The sequence below is a fragment of the Sciurus carolinensis genome, chromosome 1 (assembly GCF_902686445.1).
Source record: "Sciurus carolinensis chromosome 1, mSciCar1.2, whole genome shotgun sequence".
Classification (NCBI taxonomy): domain Eukaryota; kingdom Metazoa; phylum Chordata; class Mammalia; order Rodentia; family Sciuridae; genus Sciurus; species Sciurus carolinensis.
In genome coordinates, this window is record NC_062213.1 from 156,723,545 (window position 1) to 156,744,698 (window position 21,154).

Here is a 21,154-nt window from a genome sequence, read left to right on the forward strand (position 1 = left end):
CAAAGACTGACTGACTGGTGTAAGTCACACAAAACTTAGTAGGAACAATATCTACTCTAGATTTCTTTCCACGACACTAAGGTCGACTCTACTCAAAGCACAGTTTAAATTTAAGAACTAGCCTCTCTTGGTTCATCCACCAGTGCCTTCTCCATTCTACAAAGTTACTCTCAGAAGGAAGAGAGCTAAGGAAGAGAGCTATGGAAGAGAAAGTTGGGCAGTACAACATGGTGCTAACATTTAGTAGACAGGAAGTCAAATCCTGGTCCTGCTGGTTTCTGTTTAGGTGGCTCCTGGTGCTACTGAGACTTTCTGTGCTTCAGTTCTGGTCATCTGAAAATGGAGGCATAATGGGATCTGCTTCATAAACCTATTCTTGAGGTTACACAGGATAAAGTGTTTGCAGTGCTTAGTGAGCTTCCTGACAGAAAAACACCCCATAAGGAAAAGTTACTCAGAAGAAAGGTTAAGCCCTCTCACTGGGTTGAGAATGAACTTATTTCTCATTCAGAGAAAACAGACTTTAAGAAATTGCTAGATAATATCAGAAGTATGGACTTCTCATCTGGTTCTTTAATTGGAGGGATAGGGGTCCCTTGACCCTTCTGCACTTTTTTTTTTTTGGTACCGGGGATTGAACTTGGGGGCATTCAACCACTGTGCCACATCCCTAGCTCTATTTTATATTTTATTTAGAGACAGGGGCTCACTGAGCTGCTTAGCGCCTCATTGTTGCTGAGGCTGGCTTTGAACTAGTGATCCTCCTGCCTCAGCCTCCTGAGCTGCTGGGATTATAGGTATGCACTGCAGGGTTTACCCAGCACTGGACTTTTAAGAATACCATTTATCATCATCTACCGTCTGATTTCTTTTTAAAAAATTTTAGTTGTAGATGAATGCAATACCTTTATTTTATTTATTTATTTTTATGTAGTGATGAGGATCAAACCCAGTGCCTCACATGTGCTAGGCAAGTGCAATACCACTGAGCTACAACCCCAGGCCTCGCCCCCACCATTTCTTTATATGGAAAATACCAAAAGAAAAATGACAAAAACCTTAACTATTTCTCACAGCAATCTTATGAAGCACTACCAATTTAGGAACACTGAAGCTTGGGAATATGTGGGATTGGGTCAACATCAGACAGTTGGCGGATGCAGGGATAGAAATTTAGTATCTCCAACTCCAAACCATATATTCTCTTTCTATTGTTTTTTGAAATATTGGGGATTGAACCAAAGGCCCCACACATACTAGGCAAGTGCTTTACCAATGAGCTACATTCCCAGCTAAAGAATATTCTCTTATTCACTAAGTCAGACTGATGGAGAATCCAGAAGTTTCCAAGCAATTTTATACCATTTCATTTCTGTGAAGAAACCAGGAAGCAATCATAGTTCTTAAATTATGAATGAAAAAAATTAGGCTTAGAAATGTTACAAGGCTTAAATGAGATTGATCAGATCATCTTTTATTAATGGTTTCTGAGACAAGTACTCTCAATCTGGCCCTTTCTACAATACCACAGCTATCTCAGTGAAAAAAACAACTTGGATGTTTGGGGATAAATTAATTTTATTTCTAAACTTCCCGTGTATGATTGCTATCTGATCCAAAATGATCAATATGCTGAAGTAACAGCATGCATCTTGCCCATCTAAGTCTAGATTCATATTTTTACCTGCATTTCAGATTAAGTATACTGTTACCATAGCAACTCATAAGGAATTTCATAGAAAAAAAAATTCAACTAACCCTACATTTCTAAGCACAACAGACTAGGCTGTTTGCAAAGCTTGTATGAGCTTTTCACTGCCAAAACCACATGTGACCAGTCCCTAAATCAATGACTATACTTCATCTCGAGCAGCATTATCATTCTCCAAGAATGCAAAGCTACATTCTTACTCCACTGAACATGCTTACGGAAGAATTGCAACAGAGCTACTGTGACTATCCGACAAGTGAGTGTTGAATTAGAAAACCCTCACCTCTGAGCCAACCACTTCTGAAAACCAAGGGTGAATGGGAGTACTTCACGACAAGTTGAATATTAGCTTAAGCTCTCTCTTCCGACCCATTAAAATGCCACGAATTTACAGGGCAAATAGTATTATAATAAAAATAGCTGCCATTTTGGGGGGACTTGACATTGTCAAGTACAGTGCTAAGCATTTTACATGCATTATCTCCAATTCCCATCATGTCAGTTCAATATGGGCATTATTTCCTCTGTTTTACATGAGGCTCCAAGAGGTTATGGAACATAATAACAATAATAAAAATAAGATTTTATTAAGTCCTTACCATGAACCAATACTATTCTAAGAGCTTTACATATGTTACATATGTTATTTAATTTATTTTAAAATAATCAGTTGAAATAGTTACCAATTTCCCTTTTTTATAGGTGAGGAAACAAAGTCAAAAAAGGAATTTGGTTCTCAAATCGGCACAGAAGGCCAAAATCACTGGCCATCATTTGCAAAAAGCCCATCTGTTATGGTATGGATGTGAGGTGTCTCCCAAAAGTTCTCGTGTGAGACAGTGCAGGAAGGTTCAGAGGAGAAATGATTGGGTTGTAAGAGTCTTAACCCAATCAGTGAATTAATTCCTGATAGGATTAAAGTGGTAGGGTGTGACTGGAGGAGGTGGGAATTGGGGCGTGGTTATGGGTATATATTTTGTATCTGAAGAGTGGAGACCCTCTCTCTGCTTCCTGATCACCTGATGTGAGATGCTTCTCTCTGTCACCCTCTCCTGCCATGATGTTCAGCCTCACCTTGAGCCCACGAGGAATGGGGCCAGCCTTCTATGGACTAAGATTAGGGCCTCTGAAACTGTGAGCCTGCAAATAAACCTTTTCTTCTCTACGATTGTGCTGGTCAGATCCTTTTAGTCATAGCAGTGAAAAAGCTGACTAAAATACCATCTATCAGTAGATCCACAGAGTGACCGTTGCTTTGAGCACCAGAAGAGGTAATTGACTTGCAATCTAAACTACACTGAATGAAAAACATACATCTTTAAATAGGAAAATCACACTCAGCTAAGGAAAATACTCAAATGCTGAGGACTGTGAACTGCATAGTTTGCAGGGCAAAAGCAGATACTCAGGAACTCTGTGACAGAATCCAGGATTAAATGGTCATTTCACTCAGGGACTTAGTGACAGAATCCAGGATTAAATGGTCATTTCTCTTGTTGAACGTGTGTAGGTTAAGCATACATTATAAAGGTAACTAGAAGGGGAATTTGAATCCAGGCTTTTCTAATTTGAAAGTTCATCATATTCCCATCATGCTTCATTTGGACAGACACCATACATGTTGGTAAATAAACCAAATCAAAATTCTTCCATTCATCCAAATCTTCCCCAAAACATGCATATATATATATATATATATACAGACATACAAGCATACAAATCTGCCTCTCCCTCTGCCCTCCCCAACCAAAAGAACACTACACAGAAGGAAAAACCAGTGGCTCTTGGTATAGAAGTGCCAGCTGGGGGAGCCGATGGGACATCTGAAGACTAAGCACACCTGGGTTTTAATTCCCTTCATTGTAACAACACCTTCAAGAGCTCAGCTCTGACCCATTTCATTGTAATCAAAGACTGATGTCCTCTCAAAGAAAGAGGATTTGCTTACTTCTCCCCAACCGATTAGAATACATGGGGAGGATGAAGTCTCATTATTCTGACACTTGTAGGTGTATGCCCAATATGCACCTGGTCTGTTATTAAAAACACTTAGGGATCTCTTCTAAATGAGTGCGTACTTGTTTATATGTAAAATATTACATTATGGGAGCAGCTGATAAGAGTCAAATGGATATGTGCCCTACAAAGGAACCAACATTTGGCTAGCTGCAAGACCCTGCTTCCCACACAGGCACGGGCCATGATATGGAAATTCCACAACACACTGCTTTCCAATTCTTACTCACAGTGAACCTGTATTAGAGGAATTCTGCTGAATATCTACCATTTTATATAATGAGCACCAATGAAAAGCATAAATTAAGCAACAGAATCTGTCTCTTATAAATTTTAAGGCATCATTACAGGTACCAGTCAAAATATGGTCTTTCTTGCTGTGGGGAAGCAGTTATTTCTATAATGAAGGGATTAAAACAATGTGTCTGACTTGCCTCTCCACCCAATGTTTTACTGACATTTTGTAGCTTAAATACTGAAGCCTCAAATTGCAGGATCTATAAAACAATCTAAATATATCTACAGTGATATTGACATCACGTAGCATTCTGGGAAAATCAATTTTCAAAGAGCCATTTTATTTTCAAGAGACAGTTTCAAGGACAAATAGAAAACAAAAACAAAAACAAAAACAAAACAAAACACTCATATAACTCTAAAGAGGTAGATCCAAATACAGGAGGTAATACATTTGATGTCCTGGTTTCTTTCTTCACTAAAATTGTTCCTTTGCTTACAGAACATTCTGGAGTGAAAGCTGTCATGCTCCTGCTGACATTTCAACAGTGTAAAAGTGGCACTTCTACAAACTGCTCTATTGTCTCTAAAGTCTTTTGCTTTTTCATAGTTATGACCATGCTGCCAAGAACAGGGCCGAGAGCTTTTCATCAGCTTAACTGATGTGTTAACCTCATGAGGGAGGAACTAGCCCCATTTTACAGATGTCAGGAGGAAGCTTGGGCAATCCAAGGTGACACAGCTAGAGAAGATATTCAAATTCCAGTTCGCCTCATTTCAAAAGTCATGCTTTTGCCACCTATCCTTAGTGTCTCCTATTCTATTTGAATTTCAAAAATATACTTGATGGATTTAAGAAATGACTAAAAAATTAATTAAAGTATTACCTGGATGAATGAATTGTGTGACTGATTGTCACAACATAGCCAGCTCCTCCAACGTCTAGGTAAGGGCCAGTTAAAGAAATCAATCCTGGATTAGCTACTGCATGGAGATACCTAATGGAGTCCAAAGAAAGTCATATTATTTTAGGTGTGAACAACTACTCGATTTCAAAGAAAACTGAACTTGCGAGTCTGAAAATATTTACTATAAATTTGTGCTTATGTTACATTAAAATTCAAAAGGACTCAGTTTTTATGTCTGAATGTTGCATTAAGGTTAAGAGAATCTGAAGTCCCCTCTTTTTAAAATGGAGACTAAGGCAGTATGCAGCTGAACTTTTACTAAGATCTATAATACAAATGTTTTAGAGGCTAAAATAAAAACGGGCTAATGAAAGAAGTTGAAACAGCTGCACACAAATGGATCCAGGATTGTTAAGGGTGTACGCAGGCAACACGATGAGCTGTGTCATGAATGACACAGTTGCTACCCAGTGCGAGGTAAGAAATTCTGTTCTGTGCCCATGTTGCTCTCTGCTGTCGCACCTGGCTATTTTTTATTTTTGAAAAACAGAGTAAAAACAAAGCCCAGAAGTAAAAGAAAGTTTCTGAATTGGTATGTGTTCCTTTTCCACAGGTTATCCATGACCTGTAATTTGAAGCCATGATGTATACAGTAAAATGAAGCTTATCCACTAAGGACCACATGCTGTGCACAAGGTAGGAATTAAACAAATGTGAGGTGTTGAAATGGCCAAGTGCAGAGCATTTCAGTCCTCAGGACTTCACCGAGGACATAGAAACATTACAGGCAAAGAGAAGACATGAAGTTGTTAATGCTATGTTAAGAAAACCATTCAAAGACAATTTCACTCCCACCAAAGTGTCTTCTTCAATGTGTTTGTCTGAAGTTGCTTTATTGTGTGTACTTATCATGTCTCTCCAGGATGGGGGCGTGGAGCTGACAACGGAGGCCCCTGGAACTCACCACTGTCTCCTAGTGGGATCAAATGCTTTGTCCATGAGGGAACCAGGATAAATTCTGAGGACGCCATTGGGTGTTGCTATGTAACGGCGGACAATGTAAGTGTTCAGGCTACTCATTTCCATTTGTGTCATCCATTCATCTGTGACGTGGCTGGTAGCCATTACTTCATTTCTGACAGAGAACTGGGAAACAAAGGAAGGCATAGCAGGGCTCCTTTAAAACTCACATGAAAAGAGCGTGGGCCACTGGCAGGGCTTCCCAAGGCTCGCTCGCAGAAGCCAAGCCCAATTATTTCTTAAAAATCTTTCCACGGCAGATGGATGCAGCCAAACTTGGCAAAAACAAAAGCTTACAGAAATCTAGTCAGTGGATGTGTGACTATGTGATGTTCACCCCGGCCAGACTTTCTGAGTTTTGGAAGAAAAATCCCATGATGTAGCATTAAAGACACACACACCAACAGCCTCCCCGGCTTCAAATCTTTGCTCTTTGAGTGTCATATTTATCTTGACAGACAGCAGGGCACTTTACTTCTTTCCCCTGGGAAAATGGGGTGGGAAAGTCTCACTGGTCTCTTAATCATACCCCCCGACCCTGGAAACCCCCAGTGCATCTGAGACCTGAAACAGATTCTTCATGTGGCCACAGGGCTTCTTAATCCATCAAAAGGGTCATCACTGACCAGCCTCCCCTGGGCCACCCACTCCGCCTTTCTGGCTCTCCAGCTGAGCGGCCCAGATGCAGAGCTGGGCTTCACACTTCAAAGGGTCACTGCCAGCACTCCCTCCTGGGCCCGTGAAGGGGTGCGCCAGAAACAGGGCCCCACGCCAACACTCACTTTAAGCCCCGGGTTAGCAATGAGGCGGGTGTTGTCGCTGAGATAGGCTGTGTAATGCTCCACCATGCGCTTTGTCTCTGGCTGGCTGAGGTGTTCGTAGGGGGAGGAAAAGCTGCCAGCAGACAGCATGACGGTTGGACTCTCTGAAAGAGAAGCGAACAAAGCAGGCCTGAGAACACGGGACTTCATCTCAGGCCCGAACAAAAGCTTCACTCAGGCTCTGCCAATCCGTCCGCTACGGTGGCTTAACATCTTCCATAAGGCAACAAAGAGCTTGACTCTGAGAGCAGCAAAGAAGGAAAAAAGCCACGTTCTCTCCCTTCAGGAAGCTTATGGTCCTAAGAGTGAACAGAACAGGTACACGTGCAAGTGAGTACAAGCCCTGGAGGTGGGAAGTCTTCACAGCATCTCAGATCTACGTGTAACACCCTGTATTTATTAGGGACGAGGCCACTGCGTATGACGTGGAGCCCCACCAGGCTGAATCTGGGCTCCACCATTTCCTGGCAGTGTGATGCTGGAAAGGTTGTGATTCAGGTAACATTTTTCTCATCTGTGAAGTGGGGAAAATAGTAGCATCAATTCTATAATCAGAGTGAGAACTAAATGAGTTCATGGCTGTAAAGCAAATGAGTCAATAACGTAAACCACATAGAACAGTGTTTGGCATTGGGCAAGTGCTTGGTAAGTGTTTGCCATTATGATTCATATCAGCATTATGATTTAGGAAGAAGGAAAGATGACATAGTAGAAAACACGGAAATCAAATTAAGAAATTATTCTTATTGACGTTACAGCCAAATTTGATATAAACAAAAGTAGAAATAGAACAGTCGATGTAACCATACTTAATTATTGATGCTTACAGGAAAGGCGCAGTTTCTTATTTAAGACAAAAATCCTTGTAATGAGTTACAGTATGAAACAAAAATGTGAAATATTTTGGATTTTCTATGGTTCAGTCTTACCATCTCTCTCTCTGTCTCTCTCTCTTTCTGTCCTAGGGAGAAAACCAAGGGCCTTTTGCATGCTGGGCAAGCACTCTACCACTGAGCTACATTCCCAGTTCTTACCATATTTGACCTATTTCATTTATATCTGTGGGTCATTTTCTAAGCCTTTTGTTAGTTATCACACATGGTGCTTGGTTCCTTATAGCCTGGTAATCTTTGTGCCGGGCATTATTCTTAAAAACTAATTCGGGGCTGGGGCTATATCTTAGTCATAGAGCACTTGCCTAGTATGTGCAAGGTCCTGGGTTCAACAGCCAGTGCTGAGAAAACAAACAAACAAAAAAGACAAAGCAATAACAAAATGCACTAATTTGGAGAAAGAGCTTAAAGCCTTAGAAGATGAGAGTGTCTTCCTCCAGAGGAGATGGTTGTTTGATTCTGTCAAGGGCCATGCTACCAAATGAGGCAGGATGGGCTCCAATAAGGAGTGAGGAAATTGGTCCAAACATGACACTGTGTATTTCACTAGCCCATATCCTATTTTCAAAATGTAGTGCTTGAAGTTTCCTGATCCATTCAGACAATAGACTCCCCAGGCAAAGCCTGATTGACTCTCAGCCTCTCTCACTCTACAGATGCAGATTTTCCCAATTTCTGTTGGGCATGGGGGCAAAAAGACAGTGGTTCCATTAATTAGACACACCACCTTCTGGGGACCCTAGATTTGATTTCTGTCCCTCTTCCTAGCCCTGAGAAGCTACTAAAGTATAGTTTAATTTCACAACTGTTTCTTCTGGGTTGGAAAATATGTGCACTACAAAAGTGGCTTTAAGAACTGCTGTCTCTTTCCTCTGCGTTTGACTCAGTAATTCCTCCTAGGTTTTGACTCAGTAATTCCTCACTATCATAGTAGTTTTTCAAGAAGATTTTAATCTTGGATCATATCTCTATCCAGGATTGCTAGTTGTCCACAATGGGATGGTCCAAGTTAACCATTCTCAGAAAATGTTGCTGCCCATTTATTTCTCATTTAATTCTCATGATGTCTTCATAGGGCATCTTAGTAGGTTCTTTATTAACCATAAATAATCAAAGAAAAGCAGAAGATTGCAGGCTGTCCGGCAGCATGCTTTAGATTCATGGGCAGATACCCTTGTGGTCTGTCCAGGCAAGGATGGTCAGAAAGAGGGAGGATGGCCCCCTAACTCAAAAAGGTTTGGATCCGGTCAAAGAGTCAGAGAGAACAATAGAGGAAAATCGCAATGAAAGAAAAACACAATATAAGATGTATTAAGGCATATGCATGCTTCTAAGTCAAGAGAGTTGCAGAAGGGCCAGAGTCTGGAACTTTAGAAAAGGCTGATACTGTAAGATGGATGGAACATAAAGGAAGAGAAAAAAAATCACGATAGTGGACTCTAAGTTTTATGTCAAAGAGGTAGACATATATACTTATATAAATACATACAGACTTAACTACCTTTGATGATGTACTCTTAAAAAATTCCTTGTCTTTTTGTGCATCAAAAACAGACCATGTCCTGCTATCATCCCTCTTAAGGCAGCTCTGAAATATTTGATACCTTACCTCAAAATCCTTATCATGGAAATAAGATGGAAACCACTTATTTACTATAATTTCCCAATTTTCCCCTCCCTTTTTATTGTATTTTGATTATCTTGGCTCATTTTCATTGCTAACTGATCCTACGGTCTGCCTGTGTGACCTTGGATCAGCCAGTTAATGATAGGTATAGTGTTTGAGTTGATGAACTCTACATATTCTGGGTAATCTCTAAAAGGCAGAGCTATCCCATTGAAAAGCAGTAAATTCATAAATGTAATTTAAAAAATTTCCAAGTGCCATATTAAAAAGTGCAAACAGTCATAGGTTAAATTAATTTTAATGATACATGTATACAATTCAAAATATCAAAAATATTACCATTTTAACATGTGATCAATATAAAAACTTATGTGTACTTTGTACTTATCATACACATTGATTTGGACTAGCCTCATTTCATGTGCTCAGTAGCTACATGTGGCTAGTGGGCACCATATTGGATAGTGTAGCTATGAGGGATTATCCAAAGGAAATTTTAAAAATCTAGGCTCAAATATCTTTCTCACCAAGAAAGCTGCTGCATTGTACTGTCCCAAATTTCAGATCATTTTTACCAGCAATAGAATTTAGCTTACTGACTCAGAATAGAAAAGAGTCATGTCCACATTAGCTTTTCAGTCAAGCCTTTTTTTTTTTTTTTTTTTTTGCGGTGCTAGGGTTTGAACCCAGGGCCTTATGCTTGCAAGGCAAGCACTCTACCCACTGAGCTATATCCCTAGTCCCTCAAGCATTTCTTAAAACTATGAAATATTATTATATCCTTTGTGTATATATATATATATGTATATATATATACACAATATTATTGTATCCTTTATATATATATATATACAATATTATTATATCCTTTATATACCCAACCACAACTTCAAAAGCCAAATTATGATAAACAAACCAACCCAACCTTCTTTCACTAATATCCAGCTCTCTCTAAATTGGTGGACTGTGTCAGAAGAGATCACTTGGTCCAGTCTGCTCTTCTGATCTCATGTCCAGAAAGAATTTTCTAAAATGGAATTTAAAGGAGGAACCCAAACAGGAGTGCTCTAATTTGGAATCTGGAGTGGAGATGGCTATCCTCAGTCCTCTTCCAACCTATGCCTCCTCTACTCAGTCTGCCAGTTGTGTTATGATTCTTAGTTTTTAACTCTTTTGAATCCTAAGTATTTTCAACAGGGAAAAATAAAGTACCTATTTATTGTCCTATGAGTATCCCATGTTCTACTGACACGAATGCCTCAAACGTGCCTGGCGCATGGCTGAATGGCAGACCAGAGATACATGAGTCAAATCTCAGCATGGCTAACAGGAAGATAAAGACGTGCTTGACATCACTAGTCAACAGGAAATGCAGGTCAAAACCACAGTGATGTATCACCTCACTCCAGTAAGAATGGCTATCATCAAAAAGACAAAAGACAGCAAGTACTAACGAGGACATGAAGAATGGGGAACTCTTGCCCACTGCTGGTGGTAATGTCAATTAGTCCAACCATTATGAAAACATAATGGAGGTCTCCTGCAAAATTAAAAGTAGAACTACCATATACTCCTGGGTATGTATCTAAATGGAATGAAATCAGTCTGTTAAAGAGACATCTGAATTCCCATGTTAATTACAGCACTATTCACAAGAGCCAAGATAGGCAACAACTTAAATGTCTATCAAGAGAATGAGGTACATGTACACCACAGAATACTGAGTAGCTATAAAAGGAATAAAATCCTGTCATGTGTGACAATAAAGATGGAACTAGAGATCTTTATGTTAAGTGAAATAAGCCAGACACAGAAAGACAGGTATGGCATGATCTCATTCATGTGGAATCTCAAAATATTCTGTAGAAGTTGAGAGCAGAGGATGGGGAGAGTATAGGGGGTAGGGAGGGAGGAGGGGAAAAGACTGATCATTGAATGGGTACTAAGTCACAATAATATAAGAACAAGAGATTATGGTGTACTATTATACAGTAGGGTACTAATGAATACTTAATAATAATATACTGTGCTTTTTGAAAAGCTAGAAGTATTTTGATAGCTTAAGCCAAAAAGAAATGATAGATATTTGAGGAGGTAGGATATTAATTGTGATTTAAACACAACAAAATATATATATGTACGAAACATTGAATGGTAGCCTATTAATATGAACAACTTTTATGTTTTTATATACCAGATAAAAATAAATTTTAAAAAACACCAAGAAGGGTTTTTTAAAAACAAAAGATGCATATAAAGACACATATGGAGAAACAGATGCATAAAGAAGAATAAATTATACTAATACTAACCAAAAGAAAGTAGAGTTGCTATACTAATTTCAGACAAAGCAGACTTCAGAGTAAAGAAAAATATTAGGGAAGAATAGGATTACACAACAAAAATATCAGGGAAAAAACAGATAAAACATCTCAGCTTTGCTACTTTTTGTGTTTATGGGAAAATCATTTATCTGTGGTAATCCCAATGTCTTCCTCTATCCCAGGCCAGCTCAGGTGATGAGTGTAAAACTCTGGTATATTATCAATATAAATTTCCTTTTGCTTTCCTTTTGCTTCCTCAATTCTTCTGCAGATAGGGGGCTGTGGGAGACACATCAGCATGATTCCTCTGGATCCCTCTTACTGCTCCCCTCAACCCCTCCACCACCTCCCTATATCTGTACTGGGTTGTACCTGTGCCTCACATTATGAACTGACTGCCTTTGGACTAATGAAATCTTTTTGCTCAGCACATGAGAAAGCTAAAAATGTGCAGGTGGGCCTCCCTGCCCAGAGTCTGCGTGAGCCCTGAGGTACAGTGTGCACTCCAGAGTTATCTAGCCTAACAGGGGAGGTTGGGACTCCACCTGATATCAAATCTCTTTCCCTGTTCTGTTCCCTCACTTCCTCACTGGTTTCTGCTGATAGCTCATCCTGTATAAATTACTCACATAAAAATCCTGTCTCAGTGTCTGCTGGGCAACCTGACCCAAGGCAAGGCTTCCGATCTTCTTCACACTGCCATCCCCAGACCATCTGGCACTGCAGGTATTCAATATTTGGGGAGGAGGGAGGGGGAAGCAGTGAGATTCAAACTGATAGTTATGGTGAGCTGCTATGAGCAGGATCAGGCAGGAGGCAGAGAAGCAAGGGCATTACCTAGAGTTGCCAGTTGCTTGAAGTGAAGGCAAGCACTAGGTTGGCCCAGCAGATCGAGCCGGTGGTACAGCAGCTTGCTGCTGGGGACAGTGTTGAGGTTCTTCAGTTGCTTGACAGGTATTTCTGGTTGAATCACCACAATACACAGAATAAAGGAAGTGTCTTGTACCTATAAAAATTAGTAAAGAATTTCTAAAACAGAAAATGAAGGTTCCCCGGAGACATGGACATTGCATACATTACCTTCTGCTCTTTGCTGTCTATCCTCACTTGGAAGGTGTTCATTAAACACTTGATGAAGGAATGAAGATATCAAAACAGGCTATCTTTAGGTAACAGAAGGTATTTCTGTTTTCCTTTCCTGTTGAGGGATCTTAATGTATGTGACAGGATATCATGGAGTTAATGGAAGGATAACAAAGAAGTCCTTTGGAAACTGTGACCTCGGCTAACCCTGTTTTGCTTGCGCAGGTTAATGGATACAAGATACAGCAGGGCATAACAATACGACATTGGCTTTTACTTGGGTGGAAATGTACTAAAAAACAGTAAGTATTCTGAGAACAGACTGATTTTCAGGCTAATTGTGAATCCTCACTTTAAGAAAAAGGATCAAGTAGCAGCCAATATAGAATCCAGTTCATTTACTCTATTTCCAGCTGACGCTCTGTACTTTTCAGACTGGAGATGGCCAACACTGCCACTTAAACTCATGGGAAGCACAGATCCCACGACACCCTACACGGCCTACCTGACTCGATATCTCAGACCATGGCAGGCTTAGCTTAATGTACCAAGTTCAAGTGTGAAAACACTAGTACTCCCAGATGCACTCTGCTCCTAGAAGGTGTGTTTGAACCAAATGTAATGAGGAAAATGTCCACCAAAGAGTCAAAAGCCAACCAACACTGACCACAAACACGATGGTCATCCCACAAAATTGTAGTGGAACTAAACAATTTCTAATGCCTAAAATTCTATACATTTCATATTACTTGATAATGATAATAAACAATTACACCATTAATTTAGGTATTTGCTATAGTATATTTTTATTGTTATTAAAAATATATTTGAGGCTGCAACCGTAGCTCAGTGGCAGAGCACTTGCTTAGCATGTATGAGACACTGGGTTCAATCCTTAGCACTGCATAGAAAAAAAACAAATAAAATAAAGGCCTTCTGTCCATCTATAAACTATGAAAAGAGTTTTAAAAAAGAATATATTTTCTTCTACTTATAAGAAGATAGTTTACTATAAAACATATGCCAGCCTGCACCAGTGACAGTCTCCTACATCTTTTCACCCCTTATCTTGATTGCATCAATAGGCCAGGTCAGGTGACTGACCTGTATCATCTAGGTTTGTGAAAGTATATAGTGTTGGCACAATGATGAAATAGCCTAAAGATGCATCTTTCAGAACGTGTCTGGGTCATTAAGCAGCGCATTACTGTATAAGTCTATTATACAGAAGATGGAAAGAGCCTATTTAAAAGATGACTTATAATTACCTGAGAGGGTGAGGACCTCCTATGTTAGAACTAAGGGACAATGCCTTATAAAGCAGCTCAAATGATTTATTTAGTGATCAAGGAGAAAATTTTAACTAGGCAAGTTAGAGTTAAGTGTAATTGAGGGTTTGTTTATGAGAATGGTTCCAGAATCTTTAAACACAGAAGCAATTTGCATCTTCCTGGAATTGCTTTCAAGTACTGCTGGCAAAGATACTCAATTAGATTAGCAAATTTAATCCTCTTCCTTCATCCCTCAAATTAGAAAGTGACAGGGTATTGTGAAGTGACATTTACTATTTCCTCTCAATCTTACATAGTCATCCTTTGAGTTTTCCTATGTTTTATGTTCCAGTGAACCAAAAGACAAAAAAGCTTACCAGAATGGCTAGAATTTTATAATTATGATTTCATAATTCTCTAAGAGAAAAACTAAAAGTTACCCTACGCTTCTAAAAACTGCACTGCAAAATAGTCCTTTGGAAAGCACATTTTAATATAGGTCTTTTGGTCATGTTCTTAGCTAAAAAAGAGTTGAGGAACTCTGATGTGTGTGGAAAGGTAAGGGTCCTCCATGACTGGAAGTGATTCTGTCCACTGATGGCACATGGGATCCATGTTTTGAAGTCACACCCAGGAATGTGAACATTCTCATCCCTTCCAATAGTCGACACTTACTTCTGTTACCGCGACAGCCTCCTAATATGCTCAAAGATGGGCCAGTGTTAGCACACATTGCTAACATAATCTCTCAAATTATATTTAAATAAATGCAGTGAAATAATCCATCAGTAGCTGGTATATTTATGGATACTAAGCAGTTTAGTCAATTATTCTCAGCATAAGCTAACCCTGTTGGGTTCTATTTGTAGAAGAATCCATTTTATTCCTTAGGACAAGATGAGTATCTCCTCTCCTCCTCCTCAAAGTAACTGAAGACAGCTTAAAAATATTTGCCTTTATTACTGGGTAAGCAAGCAAGCTACTTTTATCTTGAATCTCATAATCTCCCTAATTTTTCACTTAAAAGTGATCTGCTTGAAAATTTCAGTACTCTGAGAAAGCTAAACTTCTCCCTGAAATGACTGCATGACTACATCTGCCTAAGGAGAGTTGTCAGAATTTACCAGCATCACTGAAAAAAGTCTCTAATAATAATTCTCAAAATGTTAATGCTGGGTTTATTTACTATACAAAGAAGATCACACATATGTCTACATTTCCTTCTTTCTCTTATAACACCAACAATTGTTAATGCGGCTATTCCACTAGGATGTAATTGAGCTGCTTTCAGTTGGAATATGCTAGAAGTAAACAATTTCCAATTTCAAATACAAGTCTATTTTTCAATTAAGAATTTAATGGAAAGGTGGCTGGCTCATCTTTCTGATATAAAAATTAAGTAATTATCTTTAAGATTTACATAAAGATAAGAGTAGTTTCATTATTCTAAATAAATAGTTCTGAAATGAGGGTGGCCAAGAGAATTTAAAAATAGACTTTGACCTTCCTCAAATTTGTATTACCACCAGGCATGGTGGTACACACCTGTAATCCCAGCTACTCAGGAGGCTGAGGCAGGAAGATCTCAAATTTGAGACCAAAACAATAAAAATAAAAATAAAAAAGGGCTGAGGATGTGGCTTAGTGGGAGAGCACTTGACTAGCCAAGCACAGGCCCTGGGTTGGATCCCCAGCACTTGAAGGTACTGGCTCCTCCTTACCATTTCCTGTCATTCCTGTCCAGGACATGGGCACTCCATCAGGTGTTTTTAATCACCTGCACCTACGACGGAGTTGGATGCTCTGCAAGAGCAGAGGCCTTCACTCTTATGCATCCTTAGTGTACATTAAATGTTTCATAAGTAGTTCTTAAAGGGATATGTAAATGGATCCATGTGGAGTCAACAGGCTAGACCTCAGATATGTCCATCCAAAGAAATCTCAAGTATGACTGCACTTTAAGTTTAATCATTAAAATTTAATGATGAAAATCAAAGTTCACTCTTTGGGTAAGTTAGAGAATTTAGTGCCCCCACAAAACAGCATTGTTATGCTATGTAGGTGGAGGAGAGGAGAGAAACAGGTAAAGTGGGTAAAGTGTTTTGATTCTATTTCTCTATGATTCTTTGAGACCCTGTGTCTGAATGAGGCTGGTAAGAGAAAGTCAAAAGGGTACCAAGAGTTATGACTAAACTGTTAGTCTGCTTTTTCGCTTGTTAAATATGAATAATTCAAGTTCTAATTTAAAGTTTATTTTCCTTGAAGAATGTCAGAGGGCGAGAACTTCTAACTTTCACAATCTGAGTTTAAATGATAGAAAACTAACAGAGTATACTCTAAATTAATAGGGGATAGGGTAAAGAAATTTGGCCTATCTATATAATGTGATATTATATAGCCATTATAACATGTACACACACATATATATACACACACATTATATATACAAATATATGAATATATATATACATACACACATAAAAATATTCTGGAAATTAATCTAAGTGGTTACATATGGGGAATGGGAGGTCAAGGGCAGAAAGGAGGAAAGGCCACAGTTTACTTTCTACTTTATATTCATATAAATATGGCTTGATTTATTAATCATGAATAATTATTAGTTTCATAAACAAAAAAGAAAAAATAAAAAACATCTGTGGAATGTCTTCTCTGATGACTTTAAATACCAGTCAGATTATCTGACTCAAGTCCCCCAGAGTCCCCATGAAGACAAGCACTATATCCTGTAGCCCTTCAAGCAAAAGTGGCTTTCCACCACTCACCATCTTCCAGGCGTAGCTAACATTGTAGGCCTCCTTCCCGGTCTCTCTCAGCTTGTTTATGTGCCAAGACAGGGATGAGTTCACAGGGACTGCGATAATCTGGCTGCCCAGAGGGAGGCTGTGTTGCCAAACAGAATTAAATACTTGAGGCAAAAGATAAAATTAAGCACTTAATTAAAGGCAAGGAAGAAGCTGTGAGTCAATGACCACCTCCTGATTCTGAATAGCAATGAAGCTCATCACTTTTGAAAGACATAATGTGAGACTTTCAATTCTGTAAAAGCATTATGTCAACTCTGCATTAAAAACATTCCTTACTCTCTACCCCTGCCCCCAATTCTAATTCTTTCCAGAGGCTAACCTGTCTCAAATCACTCAGTCATTAATTTTCAACCAATGAACACAAAGACCCATTTTTCTATAGGTTACCATCTGCCAAAATAATGTATCACAGTTGGAAAACATCCAATCTGTTTTTATTTTAAGGGAAAACGTAGTATAAGACTGTACTATCAACTTGGAATGACTTTACTTTGCCAAGCTATTTTTTGGCAAATGCAGTAGAGCTAGTCTTCAACTTAACTTTTTATTTTGCTGTTATTTTCTAGTTAGGTATAACTGAAATATTTTTTAAATGAGATAATATATACTTGTTTTAAGATTAAAGTCAACATGAACAGAGAATTTTATTTACAAGATATTACCCCCACATAATTGTTCTGAAAGACCTTATCTGTTATATGCAGTGGACAAAATCTTGGCTACTATTCTCATGGAAAAATTACTCAAAATACTTTTGATAACAATAAAATGATTTATGTACTTGTCTTATGTACTTGTCTAAACAATCTCACTTGACCTGGATGGGTCCCATTTTTCTGAAAAAAGAAATACTGCCACCCTCACCTTTTTCTTACCTTAGGATATTTTGCCGAACCAACTCAAATTTGGGGATATTTTCATAATGTATGATGTCAGTATGAAGAGGGGGTTCTGATAGTAAATATGGCCTAGTGAGAGACGGATGCATAAGTGTGTACCCTGAAATCAGAAAACAGAATGCACACCATTAGAACATGCTGTAGGAAGTTTCTGGTTGGAATCACAGTGCTGATCACTGATTTTAGATGTGGGCTACTCTGGGACGGTTGCCCACGACTCAGCTTCTCAGTCTGTAACTCATCAGTCCAATAAAAACTGAACCTGTTTTATGTATGCTGGCATAAAACTCTTAAAACATAGAGATTGTGAACCACGGAACATTTCTCTAATTGAGAATATTATTGCTGTATGAATTCTTTGGTTTTCATTTTATTAAATATTCTAATCTACTACATAAACCTAAATGCCGATAAATCTAAAGATAACAATACAAGCGAAAACGATCTAAAGAATCACATTCTATGTGTGAGTCAATCCTCATATTGAACTTCCTGATGTTGTAAAATACTGTTACACCTCAACAGAACATAGAAATAGATGTACAATTTGTAGATTCACTCTGCCTCTTGGTGTGTTCCGCTACAAATAGGCAGTCCTAGTTACCACTTTTCTCTTAATACCATCTTTATCCTAATTAGTACCAGAATACCTACAGATTATTTTCTTTAGGTTGCTAAAGAAACCATTCCTTCCTATGATTAAATTTTAGCAAATTACCTTTGTCATCTATGAGAAAAGTATAGGAAGCCAGAGAGTCTTGGTAGTATGTCACATCCTCAAGAATGTAAGCCAGATTCACATCCACGCCTACAATTCCCAGAAGTAGGTTTCCAAAATAACATGGTTTACTCACAGTCATTATCAAACCTGTGGGTTAGACACAAAAAATCCAAAGGGTAGCAGAGAAGGCTCTGGACAAAGGCTGGAGATGTGATCCAGTGAATCATGGAGGCTAATATCAGTCATCTCAATTCTTCTTGGCAGACAGTAAAAAAAGAGAGAGTGAGAGGGAAAGAGGGTCCTTTGGCAGTTCAGATACTGCAGTTAATTTAAATGGAGGCAATCTGTATGTTTCCCACTGCTTTTTCATCTAAGTCATGACATATGCCATTGTTTTTGCCTGGAATGTGGAAATTCAGCTGAACTTGAAAGTCAGTGAACAAAGAATGTAAAAATCCGAGTTCTAGTCCAGCTGTATCCCTTCTGTATTGTCCATGTGACACTGGACATAACTCCCCTGAGTCTGATACACTTCTGTTGTAAGGACATAGTGGCAACAGCTTTACTAATTTCTAGGGGATGCTAGATCAAAAGAGATTGTGGTTAGAGGAATTCTTAAAAGGTGTTAAGGTACTAAGATGGTACATGCCTATAATCCTAGTTACTTGGGAGGAGGGGGCAGGAAGAATGCAAGTTCAAGACCAGTCTCAGCAATTTACCAGACCCTGTCTCAAAAAAATAAAAAAGTAAAAATGATGGATGGGGAAGCTGGGAATGTAGGAACCTAGCTGTGATAGAGTGCCTGTCCCTGGGTTTGATCCACAATATCAAAGATAAAAACCTTAGAAAGGTAAAGAATCTGCCCATACAGAACTCTGAGCAGTTGAAGGAGAAATTTAGCTCCTGAAGGAATGTACTTCCAGTCACTTAGGCTGCAAGTTCCTACATTTGTATGTAAAGGGACAGATAGTGGACGTTTCAGGCTTTGTCAGCCATATAGTCTCTGGTACATGTTCTTTTATACTTCTTCTTTAAAAACACACACACACACACACAAAACATAACCCTTTCAAACTAAACAAACCATATTTAGCTCACAAGCCATATAAAAACAAGAGGCTATTTACAGATAATCAAGGAAATGGAAAAGCTCACAGGAAGAGATGCATAGAAGTAAAATGTGAACGGTGGACAAAGGCCCAACCGGAGCATCTGGGCTCTCCTTCTGGCTCCATTACTGGGCTGGGAAAGTTGTGCCACCTTGATGAATAAGTGTCTCATGTACCAGATGTGGAGCTGACACCAAACAATCTCTATGATCCCTAACAATGCTATAGTCCTATGACTCTAAACAAAACTCTAAAAAGACAAAGGAGGGTTGTTTATCTCCACTTGACCTTGTGTTTTTCTGCACTTGGGAGTGCCAGCATGCCTTAGTGGCATATCATTTATCTTTCTTCTAGACACTTGGGAAAGAGATTTGGACACTCATGAAGACTACAAAGAATGGGACTCCTCACAGAGTTGCCTATGATGTCCACTTGAGATTGTTGAGTTGATGTGGTTCCAAAGATTAACTAAATGCCTCACCTAGCAAGGGGAAGCGTGTGAAAAGTCATGCACTGTTTCTTCTAAGTTAAAAATTCTTCACTGAGCAGTTCACATTTAGAATGCCTTTTCTGTTTTAAATTTTTTTTTATTTTTTATTTTTTTAGGTGCTGGGAAAGGAAACCCAGGGTCTTACACATGCTAGAAAAGTGCTCTTCCACTGAGCGACATCCCCAGCCCTGTTCTCAACCACTTGAAAATAACAGGTATTTAAGAAGATTTCGAGAACACATTTTGCAGGAATTTTTGCTCAGGTCTCCCTGGACGAATGGGTTATAAGTGGCAGGAGCAGCACAATGAACGCCAGCATGGAAAGAGAGGTCCCAAAATGCAAGCCACATTTCCAGTACTTCTGTCTAAGATTAAAGCTATTTTCATAGATTAGTAAAGTAGAACAGAAATACCCTGTGACTAAGATGAATGCTTATTTCAAATTTCTATTCTTCTCCGGATTTGTTTAGAACAAAGTATTAAAAAAAGAAATACAATTTCACTTTTCAATTATCAACTTGGACAGAAGACTCTTGATCCCTTTGTGGCAAATAAAGTATGCTAAGCTCTTGCCACACTGACAAAAATCCTGCAACACTCTAATGTTAACCTAAAGCACAGAGATTTGCTTTTTAAAAGAAATACATGTTCAGTAACTGACATTTTAATCCACAGTGGTTTTGAATTAGAGCCATGTAAACATGGGTTTCCATAGACTGAAGTCCTCATGTCATGGACTTAGAGGATGTGTCACCCAATAATTCTAGGGACTGAAAACACAAAATGAAAAGACACACTCTATGTGGGGAACTCAACAGATCTATAAACCAGTGACTGAAACCCACTGTACAGGACTCATAAAACAGGACTTGAAGACTAAAATCTGGATAACAGCAGCCAACAGGTGACCAAAGGTTGACACATAATTTGGTTTAAAGCATTCAGGGTAGCTTTCTGGGCTGGAGAGTTAAATTTTAAGAAGGGTCCCACCCTTCCTGACACCACTAATTGGTAGTAGAATTCAGCTGTTTAATCCTGAGTTTTTACAGGACTGTGTTTCTATATCTGTCTTTGTTCTGTTCATACAGTATTAACTGGATTTCTTGATCTGTCCTTCTCTTATCAGATGTAATCTTGGTGAGGATGAGCTGAGTGTCTTATCCACCACTGCCCGCACACCAAGTGGCTGCCACTTAGTA

The 21,154-nt window shown here is 38.9% G+C and overlaps 1 protein-coding gene across 1 annotated transcript in view; it reads right to left on the minus strand.

Moving 5' to 3' along the window:
- Cachd1 (cache domain containing 1) overlaps nt 1-21,154 on the minus strand; it is a 216,731-nt gene that overhangs the window by 21,409 nt on the left and 174,168 nt on the right. Inside the window, exons 10-16 of the mRNA XM_047549751.1 lie at nt 18,354-18,503; nt 17,612-17,735; nt 16,695-16,812; nt 12,395-12,563; nt 6,675-6,817; nt 5,837-6,018; nt 4,852-4,962 (exon numbers count right to left, since the gene is read on the minus strand). Of these exons, the coding sequence (XP_047405707.1) occupies nt 4,852-4,962; nt 5,837-6,018; nt 6,675-6,817; nt 12,395-12,563; nt 16,695-16,812; nt 17,612-17,735; nt 18,354-18,503 (997 nt within the window). The remainder of the gene's footprint in view (nt 1-4,851; nt 4,963-5,836; nt 6,019-6,674; nt 6,818-12,394; nt 12,564-16,694; nt 16,813-17,611; nt 17,736-18,353; nt 18,504-21,154) is intronic.